Raw genomic sequence first — 21,863 nt, forward strand, 5'->3', positions numbered from 1 at the left:
TCAGCAGTTTTACACAAATGGCAGTATGTTGAGTGGAACTCCAAAAATGACTTTGTGTTATATTGAAACTGAATCTACTTAGATGACATTTTGACAGTCAGAGCAGGAAAAACACCACCTCTTAACTGGAAGAGAAAACTGAAACCAGTTGTGACTTTCTGTGTGTCTCACCGGGTACTGAAGACAATTTTCTCTTAGAAACTTTACTCTTTCTTTTACCTTCCTGACTTAGAAAAAAACAAAAAAAAAAAAAAAACCATAAATAAATCATATGATTTGCAAATTAAGTTCAGTCTTGTTAGAATTATGGAATAAATGTTTTCACCCACATAAAAGATGAAGTGCTGTCTTTTAAATCTTGGTGGTCAGATTTTATTATGGCTTTTACACTGATTGAAATTGGAAAATTTCAATATTTCTTATTTTGCTGGGAAATTCTTTGAAAATTGTAGTTATTTATGATATTTCCTTTATCCTTATTTAGGAATGTGATGGGCTTGATGGAGTATTCAAAGTTTCAGAACTAGTGTTACTTCTGGTACTTCACTCCAGACATGTTGGGTGTGAGAAAATGTGAACGTGGAGAAGACAAACAGGAAAATCCAGGAGGCAGAGGGTTTCATCCTTCATCAGGGAGTGTGAGCTTGTTACGTTTTCCCCCTAAATCCAGCACTGAAAGCTTCTCACTCCAGTCAAGTCTGATGGAGCATGACCTGCCTCATCCTCTGCCAACCGGCCCTTCACCTTCCATCATTTAGGCATATCGACTCCCAATAAATATCATTCAACATCGACCTACTCCGTGCAGACACCTGCTCTGTTTTTCTGCTGCTGTAGTCCATTTCCACAGTCGGTAAACAGCTAAATCCCTCTCTTAATCAATGAAGCCTATTTAACTTGAGGTATTGACTCGCTGCCGCTCAGCAGACTCGAGAGGCTGAAAAAATACAAACAAATGAGACAGGCCAGAAAAAACAACAGATATTGAGGTGTAGAGCATGAAAAGTCATCTTCCATGATGAGGTTTTGGTTGCAGGAGGGAAGAGTGACAAAGTGGAGTTAAAGGAATCAAGGGAGGGAGAAAGCAAGGGAAAACAGGAGGAATGGGTCGATATTAACAGATAATCACAGAGGCTCTGTCCCAATGTGTAAAGACTGTGACATTGGGGAGGCAGGAAAGAGATCAATAGGCTGCTTTTTGTTGATCTGTAATCCTTAGCTATCCATAAGTAATTAACCTTCAGAGGAGAAAGCAAGGAAGAAATAAAAATAGAAATAACAAAGATAATAACAATAAGCACAAATAAAACAAATGCAAAATAACACATGAAACTAAATTAACAGTTGTCTTTACACAGCCACAAAACATGAGATGTTATTTCTCACATAACAGTACTGGCTGGAAATTACTGTCTCCATGTCGAGGAGGATATCAAGCATCTCATTTGATTTAAAGAGCAAATGTTCAAAATCCAAGGGCATTAAGGTTTTTTTTAATTTGGAGGACAATCTAGGCTGCTTTTATAATCCTTGGCCTGAAGAGTGGAGCTCTAGCATCGTGTAGCCTGAAAAGACGGAGGAGGATCTTACCAAGAGTAAGAGTGCCCTCTGTTGGCACAAGGAGAAAAATGGGTATGTGCGCAAAATGCCCAATATCTCTATACCACCGTTGTCCTTCTGCAGCTGCACAAACACCAATCAGATAATTTCAAACAGTATACATTCGTATGTACAGAACAGAGCCAGAGATTCATGTACAGGGTTTAATGGCACACATGAGCCGGTGTTAAATTACTTTAAGTCAATTCAATTTAATTAATACCTTGTCACAGGTAACATTCAGATGTGTACCTTTGCAAAAGAAGCAGGTTAGTGAGATTTGTCACAGTGGAAACTACAGCCTTAGTGGGTCTTTAAGAAGCAAAGATGATGAGAAGGGAGATTTGTTACAATATGGCCACTCATAACAAGCACTTACAATTTTAAAAGTCATTTGAAACAATGACTGCATTTTGACTTAAACTATGACAATCCATAAAAGATCAAGCTCTCTACACTTTTACCTTAAACAGCTAGTGGAAAATATTACAATTCAAGGAAAACAACGCCTTTCTTAGAGGGAGCCAGTGGGAGCCGTCCCCCTGAGATGACTTTAATTTGATGCTTCCAATTGGTTCAAGTCAAAATCAATACCAGGTGTAACCTTGGCTGCCAACAGTGTCCCCTCACCAAAATGGACACCTAAAGGAAAAAAGGAAACACCATACAAAGATTAGTGAAATGTACAACTAACTGTGCTTAATCTGAACCACAAATTATGTAAAATAAGGTTAAACTCCAGCCCGACCTCAGGTGGCCTAATCATCAACAATCATTATAAACACAAAGTCAATGCACTTTAAAAGGCTGCCTTGATTACCCTGCTATTGACTTGTGTTACAAGAATACAAGCGGACAAAGGTAATGTAAATTTCTACTGCTTGACATCATGGATGTCAGTGCAGAGAGCAAACACAAATACCAGTGGCAGCACTGACCATCCGATGTAGCACTGGCACAGGTTTTCGTGTGACGTGGCTTGTTTGATGAGCAGCTCCACTTGTGTTGGCACACCCAGGGTCTCATCATGAGAGAAGTCTCGACCTACAGAGGATAAACTCGTGTCAAAAGGGCCGGAGCTTCACTTAGCCAGGCAAATTCCATGTTCATCTAACACAGATAATGCACCACCTCAAACATGTATCACCAAATTTTCCCCACTTCGGAAGTACAGACAATAATGTGTTAATATTTTTGATCGAGTCATCTTGTATCCGCCTTCACTGTGATATTCATTGTCAGCGATTGTGACCAGGAGCCCAAATTTCTGCTCATCATGCTTGTGTTGTCTGACTGTCTGACATGCCGAGATTTTCAGTGAGCTCAAAGAACATTTACGTACACTTTGATAGATGAATTATAAACACAGCTTTCTAGTGTCAAACTGTAACAGCCGTCATCGTAGGCGGTGAAGGTCATTCTGACTGGCCAATTCTTCACTGAGAATTGTGCTTTGCAAGCTAAATTAAAAGGTTCATAAATGGGGATATGTCATATTTTTGTCCAAATAAATAATATCACCTGAGGCTTGTACCAAGGGAGAGGTTGCACTACTGTCATTACTGCTAATTCCTGAACAGCAATGGTATCATTGTTTTTGCCTGTCTACTTTATTGTGATAATCAAACACTATTAGCATGTTACAAAACAAAAAAAGTACAGTCAACTGCAGGAGGCTTTTCCTGCTCTATAGCCAGTGCATTATTTCAGAGTATAAGATTTAGATGATGAACTTGCAATTTGCACTAACTTGGAAGAAAAAGGATGCCCCCCAAACAACCACCTCATAGAATACCCCCAAATTTCCAAAGTTTGTTATTGTTCTTGTCACACCCGCTTGTCCCCAAGAAGCAGCAGAATTTATGTGCATTTGCCCATTAGAAAACACTGTGCACTTCTACACATAAGAAACTGCAGTTCAGTCTGTACACCTGCTGTATAGTTATTTTCTTTCAATAATTAATATTAGAGAACGCATTGTTTCCTGTCAGTAATCTAAGTTTATTCCGAATAACTTCTTCTTCTTCTTTTGGCTTTTCCCTTCAGGGGTCACCGCAGCGAATCAATCTTCTCCATCTAACCCTTTTCTGTGTATCCTCTCTCACACCAACTACCTTCATATCCTAACTTTATTCCGAATATCATTCTAGCAAAATACTGTGGAAAATAAAGGCAGCTATTTATAAGTATAGTTATAGTTATCTTCACGGGGCAGAGGAAACTCTCCAGGGAGAAAACAATTAATAATATAATACGGTTTCAGACACATTTTAGATAGATGTGCAAGAAACAACTTGTTTCAGCAGGAAATCCTTTGTATCACCTGCTGGATACCTCATTAAAATGTGCTGCTTACCCACTTCTTGAAGGATTTTGGTAGAAGACACTGTGGTTGCTTACATTCATGTTAAAAGAGCATATGTAGGTTCCCCTCTTTGCTAGGCAGATAATCCATTATTTATAATAATTCATAATTTTATACTTCATTAATCCCTTGTGGGAAATTCCTTCTCTCTAGGAATGGAATCCGAACACGAATGTTCAGTTCCAGGGACGATTGCTCTACGCCCTGTGCCACGACGCCCCTTATCAAAATGAATTATAGATACAATCTAACTGACCTGCTGTATATGGTGTAAATAAGGCCATTGATGTTTGGGTGAAAAAAAGTTTACATTTTAACAAGGAATCAGAATTGGAAAAATTTTATTTGTACCCGAGGGGCAAGTAGAGGGCACAGGCGGTAGCATAGCAACCAAAAAAAGCAGATAACCAACATCTATAAATATATAAAAGCAAAATAAATATATAGAATAAAGAGGAAATAAAATAGGTAGAAATCTGGTTATAAGAAGAAATATCGATACTGGTCAAAAATAGGCTGCCAAGGTCTTACCTGTGAGTTTGTCCCTGACTCTGTTAATAATCTGAATAGCCTTCTTGTTGAGGGCCTCAGGTTGGACCAGGCCATCTCCGACTAACAAACACATACAGGCTCACATTAAAAACAGGAAACTTGAAAAAACATGATCAAGGGCTCCCTCCACAATGAGCCCCTTTGCAGCTGAAAGAAATCAATGTAGGCTGACGAATTGCCTTACAATAAGGAAAAAGACACACGTATCATTTCTGACAGCAAGAGTGTTGGTTGCGGTTAGGATAAAAACTGAGGAAGTGCACAACAAATAATCAATAAGGGAGAGAGACTGGCAACTCACTGAAAGAGTGGATGGACTCAGGCACCGTGGTGCCTGCTTTTTTGTGTGTGGTCTCACCAAGGTCTATTCCCTCAAGAGCCTCTGCCGAGGACAAAAATCAGTCACACACTCGCCTCCAACATGGGATAAAACATGGGCTGCAGTTTGCACTCACCCACTGACTGTCCTGCTGTGTACGAATCAGTCCTGGTGCGCGAACGCTTGTTTCCTTTGGTGTTTGCTGTCAGAGGGGCAGGAAAGATGTTTTACATTACATGCTATCTCTCTCTTTTATTTCTCTGAAAACTAATTTTATAAAATTGGTATATATCCACAGCAGTTTACATAGCATGAGAATGCCTGACAGAAAAGGGAATTCACTGATACATCATAGTGTTTCTTAATATGATAAATTGTGATCCATAATATTATTTCCTGTATATAAGTTCACAACAGATACAACTGAGAACTATCTAACTATCTCATAAATTCACTAATTCAGTCTTGTGTTCCTAACTACTCAGCTTAACAATTCAAAAAGATTAGTTGAAATCCTCAAGTAAAACACATCTAGAATGTCTTCAACTTAAAACATTAAAGAAAAGACCATGAAAATTTGCAATCATTAACAAAAAAAAATCAACAAAGTAGACCAAAAAATTGTAAATTTAGCTAACAATTATATAAAGACCATCAAGAAATAACTAAAAATTCTGCAAGTTTTAGAAGTACAGAAACACATTTATATAGTCCAATTATTACAAGGCTATTTTTAAAGGTCTGGTCACTGAAGCCCTTGCATTCAGAAGCCTTTCACGAGCATTAAAATGAAAGTGAAATTAAATTACTTCTCATTACGGTTGGAAAAACTAGTAATAAGCTTTTAACTAAAGCACCATAAGGTAAATTCATGTCAGGAACTCTATACAGCGGGCATCTGAGCATCTTTCAATGAATTCTCATTATGGACGGAAAAACTAGTAATAACTTTCTAACTAATGCACCATGAGGTAAATTCATGTCAGGGACTGTACACAACAAACATCTGGACATCTCTCGAATTTTGGGTTAGTACAGCAGGAAATATACTCCTGTATATACTCCTGTATGATTTTACCACACAATGTCAAGCTCCAATGTACGTATCTCCTCTGTATTACCCTTTGGGGGAATACAACTAAAATCAGAAGAAAGTAATCAGTAACGATCTAGATCTTGCAGTAAATGAATGAAATGCTAGTACTTTATCTTTCTGCTTATCTATTGAGGTTATTCTGATACAAAACTTTAAATCTTGCATGAAGCAAACTGCCATTTTCCCTTTACAGGTGGAACAAATGAACAGTGACACTCACCAGCTGCAACACAACACAGGAGATGCAATCCCAGAATAACCATCGCCACATCACAACCCCCAGAACCTACATGAGACTTACTCTTTTCTAACATAGCTCACCTGGGAATAGTGCACTGCTAATATGACAGTTTACAGGTTAGCTTGCAAATTCGATGCACTGCATTAAACACTATAGAAATGTTACTCTGGACCAATCATACTTACCAATGACAATTAGATGCACTGCATTAAATATTATACAAATGTCACTCTGGACCAATCCTACATCAGTGTGCCACTGATCTTCAACATCAGTAGGAGTGGCACTTTCAGCAATGATTTGTTACTCTGCTAAAATCAAGCGATGCAGTACCCCTCAGCTACTGTCAGTTAACACACACCAGCACACAGCTGTTGGTTTCTCATAGGCTTTTGCCTTCATTCATAATCATATAATTATACTAAAAAAACGTCTGTAATAATATGTTGAAAACATGTCATGGTTAATCTGGAGTCTCGTGCCACTGCAGTTCAACACTTCCTAAACACAAGATCAATATATTATTATGTTACACTACCATGTTTGCAATGTTCAAAACAAAGCTTTGCCAGGTATGGTCTTCTTAATTAAAAAAATAAACAAACTCTATTGTACTGATTACAAGACAGATTTACCTAAGAGGCAACCCATTCTTGGCTTGTGTTGGATATTTTATGTATTAAAAGCAGAAGACACTTGAAGAGGGTATTTTTTGCATGTGATAAGTCCTACTTTTCCTATTGGCTACTCCATGCACGGCTCACCACAGCAAATCATCTGCCTCCATCTAACCCTATTATCTGTATCATCCCTTCTTTCACTCAATCTATAAATCTCCTCTTTGGCCTTCTTATAGGCCTCTTGCCTGGTAGTTCCAACTCCAGCAGCCGTCTACCAATATACTCTCTATCTCTCCTCTGTACATGACAAAATCATCTCAGTTTGAAATATCTACTGCATGCTGTCCTTTTGCTTGTATTAAATGAACAATTAAAATGTCTTGAATGAATCTGTTGTTGAACTGCCATCTGTCATATATATGAGATACACAATAAAATGTTGAATGTTTCAAATTAATGTCAAGGTTTTTTAAATTCACATCGTAAAGCTGCCATACAAGTTATCTGCATTTGCACTCTGATCCAATCAGTCATTTCTGATTCATTTGGATGTGACTGAGTTGATTTTTATTAAACTTGTTATTTTGTTCTGAACTCAACAAGCATTAAATATCTGCTTACTGTCCATGAGTCTCCAGTTGAGCAAAGGGTCATAGACAAAGGCCTCCAGTACCGCCATGACACTGTCCCTGTGCTCCCGCAGGACCTCCATCACTGTGTGGCATGTGATCCGGTAGTTTCCATCCAAGCCTGTGACCTGCAAAATGATCAGACATCGCAGATTTAAGAATGGCAAAAAATCTTTCACATAACAGAATAATTTTGTGTTATGTTACGATGGATCTGTATGGTGGCTTAGAGCAGATACTGGGTTAAAGTATTTTTATAACAAATATATATATCGTCACCCTCTTAAAATAATCGCCTGAGTCATTTTTTCAGATTTTTCAGGAAACACAAAAAAACTGAACCATTTGACACACTCTTGACATAGGCAATTTCTATTAAAGGAGTAGAATTGCACAATCTGTTTAACTGAGGATGTAGGTTATTTTGCCAAAGGTGGTCAGCATCATGAGGAGATGATTTAAGCAAAAAAAAAAAATTTTTGTAAAAAAAATGACTTAGGCTATTATTTTAACAGGGTGACAACATATCATATTATATGACCATTTATTTATAGTTGGACTACTGGACTATGAAATTGTTGCAGCAATTTAGGACTAGAATAAAAGGACAAGGACAAGTTGCTGAGACTAGTTTTTTGATTCAGTTAAAAACAGGAACATATGTATTGATTTAAAATGAGTTTTCTAGAAATAAAAATAAAAAAGTGAGATCATAATCTTCTTGCTACTCCACTGTAGACCTATGGACAGTTAACACTGAAAAGCAGGAAAAAAAAAAAAATAGGGAACCTCCATGGCGTTGGTTAACATCCTTGTCAGTCGGAATGGAATCTTCTCAGGGAACTTTTCCCGGGTCATGGCAACCTGTTAAAGGATGCAATCACAATTATTTAACTATAATTCCAAAAAACTATTTCTGTATATGATAAGCTTTTTGTTCACCTCAAAGCAGTCTCCAAAGTCAATATGGAGGATTTTGCCACTTAAACGATCTAGCATCAGGTTGGAAGGGTGTCTGAAAAAAAGGACATTTCTTTCAGAGTACTGTCTGGTTATAGTAATGTCAGAATTGAAGCTTTAAATTAGGAAACTCACCTGTCACCCAGTCCAAGGATGTAACCCACCATTGACATCACAGCCAGGGAGCGTGTGTAATTGGTCCTTCTGTCAAACCACACCTTTCGAGGAAATAACATCAGGAGAGAGATTTGTGAGATGTCATGCTTCATCACATTATTCAAAAACACAGCAAAATATGTTAAGAAATGGCTGTGAAAAGATGAAAAGCAATTGATAGTCCATTCTTCACAGGAAAAGCCCCTGCATTGTGTTACTACTTTGTTTGCCTCAGTGGTTACACGTGGCGGACTGAACATTTCTAATTGAATATGCCATCCACCCAATCACTGCAAGTCAAAGGGTGATTAACCTTTCTTTCAAGAATAGTAATGTATCAAGGTGTATGTTTTTTTTCTCTGTAGGTGAACCCTTCTTTTGACTTTTTATTTCATCCTCCTTTATACTACTGTAAAAACCTCACCTCAGAGCTTGGGCTCTTCAGCCACAGTAGTTTTGCCAGGTCATCTCCAGCTGTATTGTTGACAGCATGCTCAAAGACTTCCACCTTCTCCATGAGTGTTAGGTGGTCGTAGTCAGGGGCCATCTGACATTCACATCACAAAGGCACACAAGAATGAACATAACTATCCATGTAAGAGGATTGTAACGTTGATGTACGGGTCTTTGAAGGTTTCAAAAAGGGTTATTGACTCAAATGAAACTGGATCCTATTATTTTTTCTTAATATTAATGTAATCACTTTGTATGCAGCCATTGTGGGGTGAGAAACAGCATTATTTAAAGAGAGTGGAAGAGCTCATGAAAAGCATCAAAAAAATGACCTGTTATTTTCACAGGGCTCGGTTACTTCCACTATGATGATCTATTGTGTTAAAATGTCATTATTTTTTCACATCAGAGTCTCACGTAATTTCAATTATCCGAGCCCAGTTCACAATTTACAAAAGATGGTGATGAAATACTTTGTTTGTGCTGGTCTGGCCAATACTTTTGGCTCTTGGCATTCTCCTATATTTAGCCCTGATAAACTGCCCCTTTCATTCCATAATTTTCCTTTTCAGGGTAATATGTTACTTGATCACTGACATGGGTCTCCTATTGATTGTTTAATGCATTTTTTCAAACTGATTGATTGAAATCAAAGGAAAGACTAGTCTTATACTACTGTTGTAAAACATGTAATTGGGCTTTGAATGCTGTGCAAAATAAAGGAATATAGTATGTTTTCAGGGCTGGCATCTGCTGAGCAGTGGTAGGATTCCATTATGGTTAAGGGGATGGATGATATGAAAGAAAACACTTTGCTCAGTACTTGCACTCAAAAGAAGAGTGTTTCCCCTGAGAATCTGAAGTGTGAATGAAAATCACCAGAGATAATACTTTAGCTTTAAATAACTGTCTTGCTCGTGGTGTGATTTTTTTTAAGTAAGAAGACTGACAGCACAAAAATACCATAATCTATCATCATGGTCACACCGATGAGATCCCCCACGTTTTATCCAAAATTGATAAATGGACAGACTAATTGACTTTCCACTAGGTTTGAGGCTTTACTTTGTTGTCAAATATGGATGACTAGATTTGTATGTCTGAGAATAAAACAAGCTTGTTGAGGGTTTGTTTGACTTTTTAATTCCTCTCCCTTCAGCCGCAGGGAATCTCAAAATCTTTGTGCTTAAGACCTTAAAACACTTTATAGCCTTGACTTTGACACTTTACAGTTTTATTTGTATTTTTTATTCTCCCCTCTATTTTTTTACTGTTTATACAATTTCCTACTATTACTTATTATTGATATGTTTTACTTGAACCTCTGGCACAACAATTTCCTTCGGGATAAATAAAGTTGTTCTTATTCTTATTCTTACCAGTTTTTCACTTTAAATGAAACTAGTGCCTGTTGGTAATTTTCAGTAAGGGAACAACTAAAAAGATATACTACTTATTAGGCCAGTCTTAGCTAGATTGATTTTATACTGTGATCAGTCAGTCATTTCACACCAGGATGTTTTGATCTGGCAGCAACCAATTGGTAAGACATTGTGCCCCGACATTGCTCTGAAATCTTTGTCTCGCTGAAATCATCTACTTATTTCAGATGAGTACTTGTAAAAACGTAAAAGTATCATACTAGGTGAAAACATAAAGGCAACGCAATCATTTAAATGCATAAATGTGGGATTTAGACTATTACACAGATACATGACTAAAGGTACTGATAGGTCAATTTTTGCAAATAAAGCAATATGATACCTCATGACTCCATCAAATAAGGTTGTTAAGGTGTTATGTGGTCACAAAGTTAATGTTGGGCCTCTTTTTTCTGACATTTCAGTGTGAACATTTATGCATGAACGTGTTCTCTATCTGGTTTAATTGGGCCTTTCTGATCCAACAATGCTTTAGGAACCTTGTGACTATTAATGCCCGCCAAACACAGTGTCATCAAAATTATTGGTCTTTGCCAGGTGCTTAATGTTGCTTCATGAGCTTAAGGACCAGTGTGAAGGATTTAGAGCGAAGTGTTTACTGATGTGAACCATCTGGAACTGAAAATGACTGTTTTAGTTAGAAGGAGATTCTATTATCAACATTAGAGCCTTCCAGTTGTGCAGTCATGTTGTTTAAGTAGTTGATTAAGTAGTGAAAATGATTCTGTTGTTGTATATACCGTTGTAAGACAAACACAAAAAGGTTGCTAAATAAATGGTAAAATAATGTATGGCTGCGGCATTCCTTGTTGAAAGCACAGGAAGACTTATTTTTTTCAAATTGAAGATCAAAGTTATTTGTTATATAAAACACACCTAATCAAGTGTGTCTGAACCCTAAAGAATGAACATTTACATGATCATGAGATTACACTAGACAGTAGAAAAGGACAATCCATGATATAATCTACCCAGTATATTAATGGTTAATGAGATTGAACAACTGGAAAGACAATTTAACCTACAGCCCTGTTCAGAAGGAAAAAAAACTAAGTATCAACATGCCAGTCAATTATACTGAAAATTATTTCATACATTTTTTACATGTACCTGTGTTACCATGTAAAAATTGAGGTAGTTTTCATTTACTTTCTTACCCTGAGCATGATCCGATGTTCAATGTTGAGCAAAATCTTTTTTTTCTCTCTGTAATCTCGAATAAGGGCATGCAGAGTGTCACAGTGGGGCACCCAACCAATCAACCCTGAGTTGGTGGACAAAGGGATAACTGCGTAGCGCTGGATGCTGAGAAATTAAACATAGTTTAACATAGTTTAATGAGTTTTCAGAAAACCCAGTTATGGTCATATAATGCTTGTGCTGCTCTTGCATACAATGAGCCTAGAAGTACGTCTACCTGAGGTTCTTGCGCAAGGACGCCGGGTCGTTTGCCAGCAGTGTGTTAACCAGACCAAACAGCTGCATGACTCTCTCATCCTGCCTCAGGTCTTCATGACCCTTCAACAAGAACATGAACTCATGGCCATTACTTCCTGCAGAGGGAGACACAAAACACATCTTTGTTATGTACTTAAAGGACAGATTCAGGAATTATAACGTTAATTTGGCATCACCAACTGTTTTCTTGTATAGCAGTATTGCCACTTAATGTCTCTGCAGTGATGATCGTCAGTTAAATTAGGCACTGAATCATTTGATGTGTATCTCCTCATTGCATTAGTGGGTTGAAGACAAGTATTAATTTTGCATTCACTCAGTCTATAGTGGCTTTACACAAAGACAGGCTTGATAACTCATTTGTAAAACCACTAGGGAATAGTTCTATTAAGCAGAGTCAAGCTTATATCATGACAGTGGTAGGAAATGTTATCAATGTTAACTTTGAAAAGATGAGGCCTGTTATAATACTGCTCCAGGATAATACAGTGCCTTAAGTATTCTCAGTAATCCAGGCTACAACGATCTCTTGCACTGCCTTCCAGAAATTTTTGATGACAGCCCCAGTGAAACAAGAAAGATAGTGCATCTATATATTCCTTTTCTACAGCCAGGTTGTTCTTAAAGGCAGTTAGTCTGTGCTCCTAAAGGGACTGTGAGGAGAACCAGACTTCCAAAAATTAACTTCAGAAGCAGCATCTTTTGTACTGAAGAGCAAGGTAGGCATTCAAGTGTGTCTTAAATATTGTCCGTGTCAGAATAACCAAGCTACATCATGGTATTTGGCTCAGCTTGGGGGCAACTGACCAGAATTTTTATATTCTGCACTCGAATAGATTAGAGAACATGAACATATAAAGTAGCCCCCATTTTTCATCCATGTAAAGATTGTCCACTCCTTGTTCAGTGTTATGGGCCACACTGTGCCACGCTGTGTGAACGCACAGCTTGTAATGTGCTTATCATCAGTGAACTCTGACAGTAAATTGAGGTGACATGTAGTGGGTGACAAGTCTTAATCTGAAGTCTTGCTCCAGAGGTCACTTGATTTATTGCCTTTCATATTTTACAGAGCATGTTGTATATCATTGAGGCAATACATAGCAAAAAGGTATCACATGGTGAGGTAGAGTGGACCATTTTTGATTGATAGTCAGGAGATTTGGCTTGAAGACAAGGCAACTTTATTGTGCTGTGGCACTTTAGAGGCATTTAGGGTGATGTATTTTATAGCACCTGGAAGAGTGGACAAAATAAAGTGTCAGTATTATTTATTTCTTTATTCAAATGAACACAAATGAGCATTATAGGGCTGATCCACAATGAAATGATTAGTATCTCTATCTCTTGGAAGATGAAAATACAATGATTTAGTGGGGGGTTTTCTGGGCATCAAGGTTTTCATCAAGCAGTTTTATGTCATGATTGGGGACTGATTTTGGTGTATAGTTTCTCACTGGTTTTATGGTGAATCTTTCCACACAGAAGATTCAATAGTTTTTAATTTTTTTTATTTTGTTGTACTTTATTGTATTAATCCCTGGCGGGAACTTTCTCTCTCCATCATGGATGAACCATGAGCAGTTGTCTGCCATCTAGCAGCGCCAGAGGAGCAGCTAGGGGTTCAGTGTCTTGCTCAACAATACTTCGACACACTAGGTGGAGCCGGGACTCTAACCAGGAATGTTTGCTTCCAAGGATGATAGCACTACCCCCTGCACCATGCTGCCCCCAAACTAGCATTTTAGGCTTGAATGTGCTATACACATGAGGAGCTTCACCATAACGTCTGAAAAGAAATATAAATTAGGGCCCAAAACTGTTTGTTGTTTGGATAAAGTTTTTTGGGGGGGAAAAAATGCTGCATTTTTTCTTTCATAAGATGCCTCATGACATCTAAAAGCATATTACTGTGACAACAAATATTCTTTTTCTTAAAATATTAAATTCAGAAACCTCAAGGCCTTTGTACTTTCCTCTTAATCTTACCCATGATGGTGAGTTTACGTGGGCGCTGCTTGGAGGTGATGACCTGCAGGGAGGGGGCAATGGACTGGATGCGAATGATAGGCTGGTTAGGGTCATAAGTGCCTGGTACAGCCAACTCCAAGTCTCTGCACATCAGCAGCTTAGGAGACACGTATTGTAGCTCAAGGGAGGTCAGCTGTGTGGAAAATGAGTTGGAGGTTTGACACAAGAGAAGAAAATTAGTTTTTAGTCAGTTTTGTGAAAAAAAAAAAGCTGCACTGACAAAACAGTGGGGCTGCGAGGCGTGCCTGTGGAGAATGTTACAGACACTGGGCTGTATCAGAATTAATGTCTTATCTGTAAATGATTGTTTATTCACATTAAAATATTCCACTTATGTGTACATCAACAGATATTTCCTCTGCTTACCAGCTTAAAACCTTGAGAGATGTAAACAGCTTCACATTGCTGTACTCTGAATTTTGCAACCTATTTAAAGGCTTTTCACAGACAAATTCTGAATACAGACATAAGGCAATTTCATCACAGCTTCAATCTGCTTATGCCATTTGGGAGCAGCAGGAAGTGGGTTTATTTCTATGCTAATGCCCTATGGGTGAACATCTGCAATGCTCTCAGCATGTTATTATGTTGCTATGTATTTCGTGCTGCTTATTGTAATGTCACAACAGGGAGAATTCCCAAGAGCGGCACGGTGCCACAATGTCAAATAGTATTACTGTCTCCCTTTGCTATAAGAAGTGAGTGCTCCTGACAGAACTATATTTAATGTCTTTCTTCTGCACTTGATGATAGCTGTGAGGAATGACATCTATCATTTCTATTTCATCTTCACTCCAGAAGCAACTGGACTTGGTGTTGTTAAACTTATCTCATTCAATGATTTGAGGAAATCCAGCAAATTGCTTGTGTGTTTCTGCTAACTTCCTATAGTTCGAAAATAAGTTACTACATTCTTGTAAGGTGCTTATACAAAAATGCTCATGAAAAATATGCATGCAAAACTTTGCAAGATAGATAAATGGACCAAAATCAAGAAAAGTCATTTGAACAGGAGTTTTTAAAGTTAAAGTTATGAGGCAAGCAATCTTCATAGAGCATGTGAAAAACAAGACTTCATGTCAAAATCTTTTTGTCGTGGCCACTGGACATGAATTTCTTCACTTGAAGACGTTGCACTTCTCATCCAAGAGGCTTCTTCAGTTCTAATGACCTGTGGGGAGTTCCCAAATATAACTGCCAGGGTTTTGGCGGGTCAAAGTTATGGTGGCTTGTTATGTAAATGTAAGAGTGGAGGGGTTCGTTCATTGGGACAAAAGAGCAAATTTTGTGGGATTACCTGGATTGGAAAGTGAGAAGTTAAAGATAAACAAAGGAGTGAAACCTATTGGATCACATGAACTGAGGCTCACGTGGAAGTTCCCGGGGCCTGGTTCTTGTGGTGACTCTCTCCCGGGGGTTTAGAGGGTGCAGATGGGCCTGGTCCATGTGTGCAAATCCGTCTTGGTATTGACCCCAGCACAGCGTTATACATTTGTGAAAGGTTGTGTCTTAGGCCCCTTACTCTGTTCAGAGGTGGTTTTCTGATGGTGAGTTTGCGACCCCATAACCTAAACCGGCCCCAAATACTGGCAGTTATATTCGGAAACTCCCTACAGGTCATTAGAACTGAAGAAGCCTCTCAGATGAGGGGTAAAAGGTCTTTAAGTTAAAACATTTAAGACCAGTTGCCACGATAAGAAGATTTCGACAAGAATTCACCATGACCTGGATGACTGAGAACCTCCACAAATGTCAATACAAGACTATAAATTGCTATTAAGTGGTAGTTTGAAAATATACTGACATTTAGTTGATCAAAGTTGCAATTAAAACATGAAACTTGTACTTGTTTTTTATGCTTTCTTGGAAATCTTAACAAAACACTTTTCTCATTTTATCTCTCATTCCACAGTGAGGTTCATTACAACAAGGTATACCATATGGCCAGTAGGTGGCGCAGTTTCGCCAAATTTTGATGCAAAATAGATTATCTTTTCAAAACTTTTGCCCTGATTTTTGCACAAGGCAACTTTGTCTTCAAAATGCTAAATTAAAGGTTAGGGGTAGTAATTTGCAGCATTTGTCAAAAGTGTTGGGATACTAGAAACCATTATTTCTGATCATAGTTTAAAAGTGTGTATGGCTTGTGTTACTTTGTTCTTTTAATACATGACATTTCTGAGATCATTTCAGCTGTATTACTTAGGTTCAATTCATAAAGGAACAACTTCTATTTTTACTTACATGAAGAGGACAGAAAATATACATTATTTTTACTTAATTTCTTCTCACCTGTGGCAACTGTTTGGAAATCCGCCTAAATACATGGTAGTAGAGGTCCCAGGCCTGGGTCAAGTCTTTCACGTTTCCAGAACGCATATACTTCCTACACCAGTCCTGAGCCTCCATCAAATCCCGGCCATAAGCCTGGGGGATGAAGTAAGACAAAACACAAAGTCCCAGAAAAGTGACTCATTCAATTAAAAGGACATGACTTGTCAAAACAAATTGTAAAACGTTAAGTCAGATCATTAAATCATTAGCTCTGACATTTTCCTATGAGGATAATATTGGATTGCAGTTCTTCAACAACACACAATTGCAACAACACACAGAACAGAACCATGTGTTGGAGCTTGTGAAAACACCAAATCATTTCGTGCAGAGATTGAATATGAAGATAAAATGTTACCGTTGCAATACCAGTCCCAAATATTGGATCCCACATCACCTTACGTACATTTCTTTATACAAATTTTAATTGAATGTATTGATCTTTTGACCGGTTCAGTACAAACATGTCACAGCAAGTCCATATCAATTAGGACCTGCTATGCACTTTTGACCATCTCTTTCAATTTCAAACGCAATCAAAAAACCACAGCTTGTAAACATTTGCACACAGAGAAACCTTTTATGTGAGATTTTCACCTGTGTTAGGAATAGGGTACGCAGAGTTTTAATTTCTGGGGCAGAACTAAGCAGAAAAGATGACAAAAGTTTAAGCCTTCTGACAACACACACACCTGATTGAAAGAGGTCTCTTTAAGCGTCTGTGGTCCCCTTTCCATCATGGCGTGCAAAGGTTCCAACACAGCAAACATGCCCTTAACATTCCGTTCCCCAAAGTAGAGACGTGATGCTTCTTCAAGGCCCTCGTGCCACATTTCATGCCACAAGATTGCAACTCGGATAAGTTCCTCGCTCACCTGAATGAAAAGGGAAAAAAAGATGAAAAGGTGAGATTATTCCCTGATACTGCCCTTTAAACTAACACAATAGCAGTGATCTCACTGTCAGGAATAATAATTATAGTTTCTAGGGGGGAAAAAATGAAAAGGACCTCTTCTGGCAACTTTGACCCCTCTGGGACAGCCATCAGAGCAATAAAAATGAATCAATTAAAGTGCTCATCTATCAAAATTTGTACCCACGGCTGAATGTTTGAGTTTCAGAGGGTAGAAAAATGTATGTGCTGAAAGTGAGACCGAAAGTCTGTTTTCAATTCGTAGTTTGCACTTTGTCCTCGCTGATGGAAGTCTGGTCACTGCTAAAGGATTTGCAAAAATCAGAGATATTGCGATAACGGCTATAGTTAAATTCTCAGTCAACATAAATATGTTGTAGCCTCTAGGTAAAAACAAATTAACAAAAACTTGAGAACAAGAATACTTGTAGTGTGCTTAAGTTCTACTTCAGAACTGTAAAACTTTGCAAATTCATGCACACTGGAATTTCTATCAATAAGGATTTTATTATGGTAAAAGATCTGTGACATGCAAATGACAAATGAGGAACGTTAAAGCATTCATTACTCTGTTCTAGATAATTAATTAGACAGCTACATAAACAGACACAGTATGCTTTTATGGTATCAAGAACACAGTAGTTCTGACTTTCTCTTTTACACTTCGATAGTAAATTATTTAAATCTGGAGAGACAGTCACTATGGTGAAAACAAACAAACTCTTGAATTTCTATACCATAATGGCCTGTTGAACCAAAGTATTGCAGTGTTCACACATGTTCTTCAGGATTTTGTTGGCAGCATTGTGGCGGGCTGTGGTGGTGGACTTGGAGGCCACTGTTAGCGGGTAGATCAATGCCTGGAGGCGAACAGTTCAGCAGTTTGTCACTGGTTATTGAAACTTTAAGTGTGATGAGAAAAACTGTTATACTTAGGACCGGATATTGTTGAATAAATAAAAGCTGTGCATGTAGACTCACTTGGGGATGATACCGTCCAATGTCTGTCAAGAGCTGATGTATGAGGCGGCCCACCAAGGCCCGAGGGGTGTCAATTCGAGCTATGAGCTGTGGGATCACCTGCAGAGGTGAACACAAAATTCATTTATGGCTAGATACACACAGTCACATACAAAAATACAATGCTTGTGAAAAATAAATGTTCAGCAAACCAGGAACAAATCACTACAGTGTATTTATACATGTGATGAGGAAAAAAAAAAAGCATTTTCTTATATTCGTGAAAAATAATCTACAGGTATTACCTGTAGCCATGTGTCGATTTGAATGGTCTTGATGCCCTCAACCAGGGCCTCGTTCACCTCAGGCCAGTGACCATAGTCAAACCATAAAGTCAGAACCCTAAGCGGCACAAGAATTTGTGATGGTCATGTAAGCTTGCCTGTCAACCACTAGAGGGCCTTTTATTCACATATACCAGGGCTGTTGTTGGAGTATTATTGCTGTTCAATGGTTTGAGCATGTGCCTGCTGTTTGATACAGTAACTTCCCTCACCTTAGAGTGTCCTGCAGGTTGTTGCCTCGAGACAGGGAAATGGAACGAAAGAAACCTTGAACAGCAGGAACTGTGTACAGGAGCAATGTTTTTGAGAGGTCCTATGGAGAGACAGCAGGAAAGATTTTACACACTGAGAAAGAATAATCTACATCTAAAATAAATTAAACAAACTTTCAGAACTTCATTGTTGAATAAAGGTCTTGAAATGAGTGTTTCAAGATGTAAATGTCCATGCGTTGGTCACATTCAGTGGTCGAAGATCAAAAATACTGTGAAGTCATACATTAAAAAAGTGATCAGAGAATGTTTTCTGGATGAAGAGCAGCATGTTGTGTGGCAGAGATGTGACCATTTTAAACACTGTAGAGCTAATGTAAAATTTGTTTTGTACGTAAAATGAACAAAGTTATGGGCTGGTGTAGAAAGGTATGAATGTTGCTCAATTCTTCATGTGGCTCTTTCTGTTGTGCTTACCTCATTTACTTTTTTCTGGCCTGGGGAGGGCACAGGACTGTGGTCAGTGCTGTCGACCTCACTGTCGCTATTGCTGGCTTCACTGTTTGCACTGGCACCACTGGCATGCCGCAGCTTCTTCTTCTCATCTCGCACTTGATTTTGGTGTTTGTAGTGCAGCACTGCCTCAAAATTCATGACTGCCCAGGCATGCCAAGCCTGCCAGAGGATGCCACAAGCTTAATGAAAATAAGTTGCCGAAAATAACTTCCATGTTTATTAATGATGTCATTTTCCAGTTTAGTAAGGGAGAAAGTTATCTTAGGGCGCTGTAATTTTGTGATCCAAATATATGTGTAAGCTTGCTGTATTATTCAACAAGCTATTAAACGGTTGAAAGGTGATGATAATTGGTGAGGATGGATGAGGAACTTGAGGGCGACGAAAATACAAACAACCATGTATTCGTCAGCAGAGATATTCCGTGCCCCTCCCATCCCACATCACAGAAGGTAAAACAAGTGTAATAATCTGGTAATGAAATATACAATTCATGCAGAGCCAAAAGAACTGAAAACAAACAACTTTTAAGGCGCATTTGTTTAACAAGGCTAATTAAAGGAACCAAATGTGTCCCTTGTGATACATTTATGTAAAGATTACTGCTGATACAGCAGGGATTTTACTGTAGTCAGAGGTCAGAAAATGAACGTTCAGAGTTGAAGGGAGTGACTGACCTTATACCAGTTTCGGTCATGTTCAGTAGAATGGCTGTAATACTGCAAAACCTTGGGGATGGTGCTCTCATTGATACCCTGGAGACTGAGTTGCCACTCACCCAGCTTCAGGAAGCATCTTCAAAAAGCAAAACAAAGACTAAGGGTCACACTCACTTTGACAGTAATATAGAACAGCAACAGCAGAACAAACACTTTTATGCATGTGCACAATATTCATAATGTATATAAAATTACACTTCAATTAAGTTAAAACTTCATTTATAGAAAACCCAACTGGTGGTGAGCCAACCTAATCAATATGGTGCAGCAGAGAATATTAAGACTCATAAAAAGACAGAAAATCACTGGAAGCTATAACTGCCTCGATTGTTATTAGAGCTCTGCACTGAAAAGTTTGGTGACGAAAAGACTACATTACTACAAAATGAAATTAAATCCACCCATCATAAAAGTCATAACAGGATTAATTATATTTATTGCCATGCTAATAATTTTAGTGTGGATAAAGAGTTAAAAGTGACACTCAGACCAAACAATGGACAGATAACAAAAGGAAAGATAATAATACAAGACACTGGAAAATCATTTGGACCATGACCAGATATGTCACCACTCAGACTAGCTATGCACTTGCAGAAAGGATCTGGAAGTACAACCAGAGATTTTTAATTAAACATTTTCCTACTTTCCTTTTTTTCCTACAATATAGTGGGTTGACTCAGCTTTATCTATCGATCTATGAGTCTTGGACACAGATGTTTACAGACAAAGCATAGTGTGGAATGAATGAATCATTAGAATGAGAACAACTAAAATAAACTGTGCAGGATTTGTCGTCAAGTTAATCAACGGTCTGAATACAATTTGCATTTCCCTCAAAAAAATTGTCCTTTGGGATTACGTAATTTCATCAAAGTGCTTTTCCATGCAAGTATTCAGTTTGGCTTCAATGCGTCTATGTCAAACAGTTTCCTCAAACCGCAGAAAAGTGTTAATAGGTTGAGCTTTTGGGACAAGAGCAGGGGGAGGAAAGGGTGTCCGGGAATGTTGAAACACCATGTTTGTTTAGATGTGAGACACTAGGGCCACTGAACTTAAGCAAAATAGCAGTGAAATTACACAAGATTGCACAGGTGAGGAAAAGAACAGTGTATGTGATTTTGTAGATTTGAGTGTCTGAATAATCCAGGTGTGCTCCATATACCTCACGGCCGACCTGTATTCATGAAAGTGTGTCAGCATGTTTGGAGAAAACAGCCATCCTGACTGACATTAGACAGGTGTTCTCACTAACATGCATTCCTCAGCAAATTTCTGGAAGATACTTTTTTTTTTCCAACTACATTATGTGCATACTGTTGTCATGTAAGATATATATATATATATATATATGGAAAACGCTGCAAGTGCCTTGTGCTTACGCACAAGTAAGTCTGGAGGAAATACCTCTCCAATATTCAAGCAAACAATGAAAAGAAAAGTCCAAACGCTTCTTTTAAGTATCAAGTATATGACTTTCTACCCATGAATGCATAAAAATGCATAATAGTTATCAGCTTTTTAATATCTAGGAGTGTATGGACAATCTAAATCAAATTTAATAATTGCCAATGTGTTGGGGTAAATCAAGGCTATCAAGCATATCAGATTGTACAGCATGTTTTTTATAATATATTTTATATAGTTATCATATAACTATTGGGCTAGGGAGATACTCAATCTCTATTTTGAAGGGTTTAAGTGCCTAAGTGCATTACATACAAACCTACATGAAAGCATGTAAGGTTCTGATGCATTCTCCCTACTTGGCTTACAAGCCACCAGCCAACCACATCTCTTGAAACTGCAACATATAAATGATATTGGAACAGCGTCAAAACCTCAGCTTGGAGAGAAAAAAGGGTTGCGGCTTATCTAGCAAGACTTTGTTTTTTCATTATTCTAAAGGTCCAACAAAATTCAACTTTGCAGAGATACGGTCAC

General features: G+C 38.1%; 1 protein-coding gene across 1 annotated transcript in view; it reads right to left on the reverse strand.

Moving 5' to 3' along the window:
• Nucleotides 1-1,754: 1,754 nt before the first annotated feature.
• Nucleotides 1,755-21,863, reverse strand: part of mtor (mechanistic target of rapamycin kinase) — an 87,493-nt gene continuing 67,384 nt past the window's right edge. The window contains exons 38-58 of the mRNA XM_086158976.1: nt 19,878-19,995; nt 19,162-19,359; nt 18,685-18,785; nt 18,434-18,530; nt 18,150-18,248; nt 17,906-18,028; nt 16,948-17,130; nt 16,214-16,348; nt 13,880-14,054; nt 11,850-11,985; nt 11,590-11,737; nt 8,962-9,084; nt 8,517-8,599; nt 8,364-8,436; nt 8,211-8,285; nt 7,414-7,549; nt 4,972-5,037; nt 4,818-4,898; nt 4,496-4,576; nt 2,538-2,643; nt 1,755-2,241 (exon numbers count right to left, since the gene is read on the reverse strand). Of these exons, the coding sequence (XP_086015102.1) occupies nt 2,226-2,241; nt 2,538-2,643; nt 4,496-4,576; nt 4,818-4,898; nt 4,972-5,037; nt 7,414-7,549; nt 8,211-8,285; nt 8,364-8,436; nt 8,517-8,599; nt 8,962-9,084; nt 11,590-11,737; nt 11,850-11,985; nt 13,880-14,054; nt 16,214-16,348; nt 16,948-17,130; nt 17,906-18,028; nt 18,150-18,248; nt 18,434-18,530; nt 18,685-18,785; nt 19,162-19,359; nt 19,878-19,995 (2,353 nt within the window). The 3' untranslated portion in view covers nt 1,755-2,225. The remainder of the gene's footprint in view (nt 2,242-2,537; nt 2,644-4,495; nt 4,577-4,817; nt 4,899-4,971; nt 5,038-7,413; nt 7,550-8,210; nt 8,286-8,363; nt 8,437-8,516; nt 8,600-8,961; nt 9,085-11,589; nt 11,738-11,849; nt 11,986-13,879; nt 14,055-16,213; nt 16,349-16,947; nt 17,131-17,905; nt 18,029-18,149; nt 18,249-18,433; nt 18,531-18,684; nt 18,786-19,161; nt 19,360-19,877; nt 19,996-21,863) is intronic.

The sequence above is a fragment of the Fistularia commersonii genome, chromosome 14 (genome assembly GCF_037954325.1).
Source record: "Fistularia commersonii isolate RoL2024-O1a breed Wild chromosome 14, RoL_Fcom_v1.0, whole genome shotgun sequence".
NCBI classification, from domain to species: domain Eukaryota; kingdom Metazoa; phylum Chordata; class Actinopteri; order Syngnathiformes; family Fistulariidae; genus Fistularia; species Fistularia commersonii.